This window comes from Scleropages formosus, chromosome 1 (assembly GCF_900964775.1).
Source record: "Scleropages formosus chromosome 1, fSclFor1.1, whole genome shotgun sequence".
NCBI lineage: Eukaryota > Metazoa > Chordata > Actinopteri > Osteoglossiformes > Osteoglossidae > Scleropages > Scleropages formosus.
The window spans coordinates 7,421,832-7,428,224 of record NC_041806.1 but is presented as its reverse complement, the minus strand read 5'-3'; the positions used below and the strand labels follow the sequence as shown (position 1 = coordinate 7,428,224).

At 44.8% G+C, this 6,393-nt stretch overlaps 1 protein-coding gene across 1 annotated transcript; it reads left to right on the top strand.

Moving 5' to 3' along the window:
• The first annotated feature begins 343 nt into the window (after positions 1 to 343).
• ndufa4l2a (NDUFA4 mitochondrial complex associated like 2a) lies at positions 344 to 6,161 on the top strand. The gene is made up of 4 exons (XM_018745690.2): positions 344 to 603; positions 4,504 to 4,589; positions 4,908 to 4,968; positions 5,767 to 6,161. Exons 1-4 carry the CDS (start codon positions 562 to 564, stop codon positions 5,821 to 5,823), a joined length of 246 nt encoding a protein of 81 aa, XP_018601206.2. The 5' UTR covers positions 344 to 561; the 3' UTR covers positions 5,824 to 6,161.
• The last annotated feature ends 232 nt before the right edge of the window (positions 6,162 to 6,393 follow it).

The following is a 6,393-nucleotide window of genomic DNA, read 5'->3' as shown; positions in this document are numbered from 1 at the left end:
TTTTTTTTTTTTTTTCTTATTGCTGGATTTAATTTCTGTAAGCACTTCTGCAAGATCGCGTTAGAAAAAAATGCGAGACGCCGCTCAGCGCCGCAATTCTTGGCGCTCCGCTCCGCTGCGCTGACAATGTGTGGACACACGGGGGCGCTCTTCTGTGGACGCGGCCCTGCGGAGCCGCAGCCGCTCCGGCGCTCGCTATGTGCCGGGTGCCGACCTCGGGAGGTCACGTGCTACTGGGGGATTAGATCGCGAGCGAACTGCCCTGTGCAGAGACCCCCCCCCCCCCTCGTCTCGGGCCCAGCCCGGTTGCCCCTGCCCCCCCCCCCTCCCTGGCAGATGCTGAGCGCCTCGCAACAGGTTCTTCTTCTGGAGACACAGACACATTTCGACGTGACAGGCATATATGCATTGTTACTGTCAGAATTGCATAATAACTTAAATTAGACTGCCTCGCGACCATTCTTTATTCACAAAAAAACAAAAAAAAATCTTGTCAAACTTGTCGCAGGGAAATATTTTTTTTTTTTGAACACCCGGCGATCATAAATTCTCACCGATACAATGATTGGCAGAATGATCGAGCAAGCGAGAAAGCACCCCGCAGTAAGTTCTTCCTTTATTTCACTTTATTTCCTTTTATTTTACCGCTGCTGTAGTTGCAGTTTTTATGTTCCTCCGTGAAATATGGGCCGTGCACTTGTTTTTGTCAGCTCACTTTTGTTGTATTGTTCACGGATCAGTGTGATCAGTAACCAGAATCTGAATATTTACCAGGTAATAACAGAAGAATTGTATGCATGAAGTTGTTCACCAGTTTACAGTGTTTTATTTAGCTACAGTGTTGTAACCAAGTATTACATTTACATTTATTTATTTAACAGACACTTTTCTCCAAAGCGACTTCCAATGAACTATGTAGTGTTACCATCCCACACACCTTACTCACCAAGGTAACTTACACTGCTAGATACACTACTTACACTGGGTCACTCATCCATACACATCATATTATACATATTACGGTTTAAGAGTAAATTACTGTATTTTTAGGTACTTTTTTTGTATTTCTTTACTGAATTTTACAGTATTTTTACAGTATTTTTATCTTCATTTTGAAAAATATTATATATTTAGTGGTTAGGATAGGCTATGCAGAACTCATTCTTAGAAGTCTGCTTTAATATCCAGGACCAGTGACATATATAAATTGAAAGTGTGTCTGTCAGTCTCCGCGCGGGCCGTCAGTACTGTGGTACATGATCTATTCAGCGAAGTAAATGTACCGAAGCCGGCAGCGCAGCGCATTTGCAAAGCGTCCGTGTGTAAATAAGCACAAGTGGCAGAAATGCCGTGTTCTAAACGTCCCGAATGGAACGTGGCCCGCAGAAAGGAGGCGTGCGCGCGTGACGGGACGCGAGCGGGGAGCGCGCGGGCCGCGACACCGGCAAACGCCCGTGGCTGGCGGTCTGCGGAGCGCTCGCGCGTGCGCGCGCGCTTATCGCCGCGTCTCCTCTAATCTAATCTGATCTCGCATCTAATTTGGGACCCGTCCCGAGCCTTTGATGTCCTGCAGAGCGAGGAGGAACGTGTTTTCCCGCGGCAGTCGCGCGCCTTACAGCTCCGGTAACGGCTCTCGGTGACCCACATAGAGGCGCGTCCCACCAGCGCACAGCTTTACAGTCCCGGCCTGCAGTGCTTGTACAGTAGAGTACAGTATAGTACAGTACTGAAATTCATTGCCACCTCTGCATTATGTCTATTTTACATATGCAAGCCAGCTCCTAAATTGACTCATCCTCTGTGTGATTTTTTTTTTTTCCCCCCACTTTTTTGATTTTTCCCATTTTTACATTTACATTTATTCATTTAGCAGAGGATTTTCTCCAAGTACATCTCATATTAAATACAATGTGTTCATTGCATTAGGAGAAAGAGACACTTAGATGCGGACGCTTGTTTCTTTCCACCATATGAACCGATGTTCATCACACGGGTCTTGGCATAAAACTTTTTCTGAATATCCACGATTCCTGATCACCTTCCTAGGAATATTTTTTCTTAGATACGTAGGAACATTTACGTTAAATTATAGGAGTAGCTGCGTAAAGGTTTATTTGGGCATGATCTTAAAGTTATGGTGCCTGAGCATTTACACTTTACATGAACTTAAGGGATCTTTTTAAACGTGGACAGAGATTCAGCAGTTCTGAGTGAGAGGGGGAGGTCGTTCCACCACAACGGGGCCAGAATCAAGAACCTTCATGCTTTACCTTTCACGCGTAGGACCACCAGACAGGCAGACGTGGAAGAGCGGAGCAGTCTGGTTGGGGTGTAGCGGATGATCAAGCTTGTACTTAATATTGCACATAACGATGCTGTGACAGAAAGATGCGGGGGAACGTTATTTCACCCTTCCAGCAAATTCATTTTTCAGAAACAAACACCATAGTCGTTATTAATGAATAAATGATGTCATCTGTGCGTGGTTCAGTGTGCTCGTTGCTTTCGCTCATGTAGGCCTCGCGTCGTGGCTCCGAAATTACTCGGCAAAGGCGACTTCGGTCGTTTTAATTTTCATCTGTCTTTCTTTCCTCATTCTGTCATTCATCTTTCACTTACAATCCATGATTGTTATTTAATGGTAAGCAAGGTTTTAATGTCTCGAGAACCAAGAAACAATAATCAGCCAGTACTAAACTCTGTATTTGCTATTATATATGAAACATAGAGAAAGTACACAGAATGCATGGCAGTTTGATGTTCCTGCCAAGTTCATGTTCAACAGGATTAAAGAAAATAACAATATGTCTTCTGGAATACTAAAATATTTTCATCAACAAAGAATATGACATCTTGCTTGATAATCAAAAATAAAATATTAAGATAGAGCTGAAGTCGGAACAAAGCTGGACCATCACCTCCAAAGTAAAACGTCTGAACCACATTTCATCTTAAAATAGGTTTTAAGTAAATTCTTCATTGATCCACTGATTTTTGGTGGGATTTTGATCCTGAAAATTGATAAGCAAGAAAATTACTGGGGGTGTGATGGTGCGGCGGGTTCAGCTGATGCCCGCTGTGTGGCAGGTCTGAGGTTCGAGTTGTGCTTGGGGTGCCTTGCAATGGACTGGCGTCCCATCCAGGGTGTCCCCCCCCCCTCAGCCCTGTGCCCCGCATTGCTGGGTAAGGCTCCAGGTCACCGCAGGCCTGCTCGAGAAAAGTGGCTGTTGACGATGGATAGATGGATAATAATTACCATCATAAGTGTAAAACCGAGATGTCCTGCCCACGCTGAGCTTCTGTCGGTCTGCAAGTAGCTAACAAACCAGCTCTGCAACAGGCAGTGAACATGAGTTATCTGCTCCATTGGCTTCAACTAGACAAACCAGATAATGGCAGTTATCTCATCAACACATGTCTGCCGGGTTTAGCTGACATACAGTTTTAAGGTCCATCCCAAGGGGCGGTTCTGTTCTAATCGCCTGGGGCTTCCCCCCGCCACTTTCGCTCTGGCCGAGAGAGAGGCAAGCAAGGGTGCGAGCGCAGCTGTCGCACGGGTCTGCAGGGGTGATGTCTGATAAAAGAGAGCCAGATGAACACTGATGTGCATAACAGATATGTGTGCCTGCAATAATACTCATAGTCACAGGCGTACAGATGCATGCAGTGATGTACCAGAAAAGTGACAACATGTCAGGTATTGGGTGACCAAGACATATTGTACTCAGAAGATTTATACACAAATACCATAGGAGCAAATTAGGCTTGATTTAACGTTATTAAATAAGCATGAATAAAGGTAAAGAGAACGGGGGCGGGGTGGTGCAGGGGGCTTGGCCGGGGCCTGCTCTCTGGCGGGTCTGGGGTTCGAGTCCTGCTTGGGGTGCCTTGTGATGGACTGGCGTCCCGTCCTGGGTGTGTCCCCTCCCCCTCCGGCCTTACACCCTGTGTTGCCGGGTTAGGTTCCGGCTCCCCACGACCCTGTATGGGAAAAGCAGTTTCAGATGGTGTGTGCATGTAAAGGCAAAGGTGCATAAACAAAGAACTTCCAAAACTGCAGAGAACAATCCTGTGCTCCAACTTAGTCCTTTCTCATAAAATGTAAGTAGTACAAAAAAAGTACTGTATTACCTCCTCTGACAACTTCACCCCAGAGAGGTATCATGTCAGCAACGCTTTGGAGCAGTTAACTGCAGCTTTATGGCTTCAGCTGAGAAATTTTCTAAACGGATTATTCAGAGAACGGGTGAAGGTGAGTAGAGCAAAAGGGAAATATTTCAGCTTCTAAACATTTGCGCGGATGGAGAAAGCAGCAAGAAACAATGAGAACATCCCGGTACCTGATCTTTTTACCCATGTCCCAGGAAAGCTTTGCGAAAGTGTTCAATCCCTAAATGACCCGTAGACAATAGAGAACCTTGGTCTGAATTGCAGCAATAGAACAATGCGTTTCAAAGACCCATTAATCTCCCAGTAAATCTGATATATATTTGATTCTTTCAGCTCATTCCTCAGTTCGCCTTCTTGATAATCGGGATGGGCGGGGCTTTCCTCTACCTCGTCCGCCTTGCCAAGGGCCCACATGTTAGGTAAGGATTAAAAGGGATGTTGATAATCTGCCAGATTAACACACAGGCACACATACTGCGCCCTCAAACACATCGAATGACGTGAACACACATCTCGTGACTCATGGACATCAGAGCACACGCTGACATAAGGACGCATGGTAAAGTGACACAACAATATGCGGTAAAACATGGAGTACACAAAACAGTGTCTCTAAGTAAAGTGTGTAGAAGAAATAGACTCAGATTATGAGTTATGGATGCCTGCCAAAATAATCCAGCGCATGTCTTCCCTCGTGCTTTCTTCCGCTGCGACCTGTCCGGCCTATATTGTGCCAGCTGGAACCATAAGGGCAACCCGGAGCCCTGGAACCAGGTCAGCCCTACCTACCAATACAAGGTAAGTCTAGCTGGTCAAACAGTACAGTTTGTTTTTAATAGCTGTGATGAACTGGGATTAAATCATTACCCTACACTGAATTAGACACCTGGGACTGGACCATGGGTTCTAGCTCTGTGTAGGGTAATGATTTAATCCAGACATATCTACGCAGGTTCACTGTATCTGCTTTAGAAAGCCCAGAAGTGTTGGGCTACCTCTGGCACTTCAACCCCCTAGAGATTTTTTTTTTTCTCCCCTTTGTCACTTCTGGGAGTTTTTTTGTTTTCCTCTCCTCAGCTGCCAGTCATCTTTCTTGACCATCTTGGCCATATGTTATCACTGTTCTGTAACTTTTCTGTTTCATCTCTTCTTCATCACCCACTGTTCCGAGTCACTCTGCTGAGAAGAGCAATCTATGAATAAATTGAAAATTCAAATAAAATGCATTACTACAAAATCAAACACATATGTTCCTGCAAAGGTCGAAAGGGCTCTTAAAGTACTTCCATCCTGCTTTATGTTAGGTGTTCACACAACACATATGTTCATGATATTTGTACTTACATATTCTTCTGTTTAGTCTTTTATAACCAGTAAAACTCTGAATGATGTGCTCTTAATTTGTGTAATGAAACTGGGAACATAACAGTAGAACCCGAGATAAAATCGATAAATACTCAAAAATACACAAAGGGAAAGGATGGTAGACGGAATGTTTTGATTTGCCCACAGAAAATAGGGGCATAAAAAATATACTTGAAAACGATAGGTAAATATAGTGTAAAAGACAAATGTGTTGTATCCCTTCCGCTCCAGTTCGTGGCCATTGAGACTGACTACAAGAATCTGAAGAAGGAAGGCCCTGATTTCTGAACCTCATCGCAGCTATTTAATGGTTCGGCTGGCCTGCTTAGAACTGAAGACATTTGCTTGCATATTTTAGTTTTTGTCTGCAGTCTCAACAGAAATATTATATATGCGTCTCGACGAATAAACGTAGAACGTGTTGACTTATTCCGACTCTACGCCGAAAGTACAATTCAGACTGAATTGAAATTCCTGCTCGTGGTCATGCGCAGTACTTCAGACATCTTTTTCGCACTGGAGAGAAGCGTAGGGAATTCACAGGCAGCCTGTCACCTCGTTCTGGGAAGTCCTTGTCTCTTTGGGAAACCGCTTGACCTTAATATTAAAAAAATGTCACGATGTTACATTGTGTGTCCACGTCGTTCTTTTTTTTTGCGATCAGATGCAAGAAGGTTTCAAGCAGCTGGACTTCTTTAAGACTGTCGCACTTCTCGTCGCGTCTCCCTCATAAAGTCATATGTACATTGAGTCATCTGCGGAGAACCTGAGCCCTAGGTGTCCCTCGCAGAGGTGGACCCCAAAGGCCACTACGTGCAGAGGCTGAGAGCAATCTGCATTTCCTCCAGCTGTAGGGAA

What these genes read in the sequence shown, in the direction of transcription:
- ndufa4l2a (XM_018745690.2), top strand. Translation starts at nt 562, where the DNA reads ATGATTGGCAGAATGATCGAGCAAGCGAGAAAGCACCCCGCA. An exon ending in GCCAAGGGCCCACATGTTAG is followed by an intron (nt 4,590 to 4,907) that starts GTAAGGATTAAA and finishes ATATTGTGCCAG; the next exon opens with CTGGAACCATAAGGGCAACC. An exon ending in GCCCTACCTACCAATACAAG is followed by an intron (nt 4,969 to 5,766) that starts GTAAGTCTAGCT and finishes CTTCCGCTCCAG; the next exon opens with TTCGTGGCCATTGAGACTGA.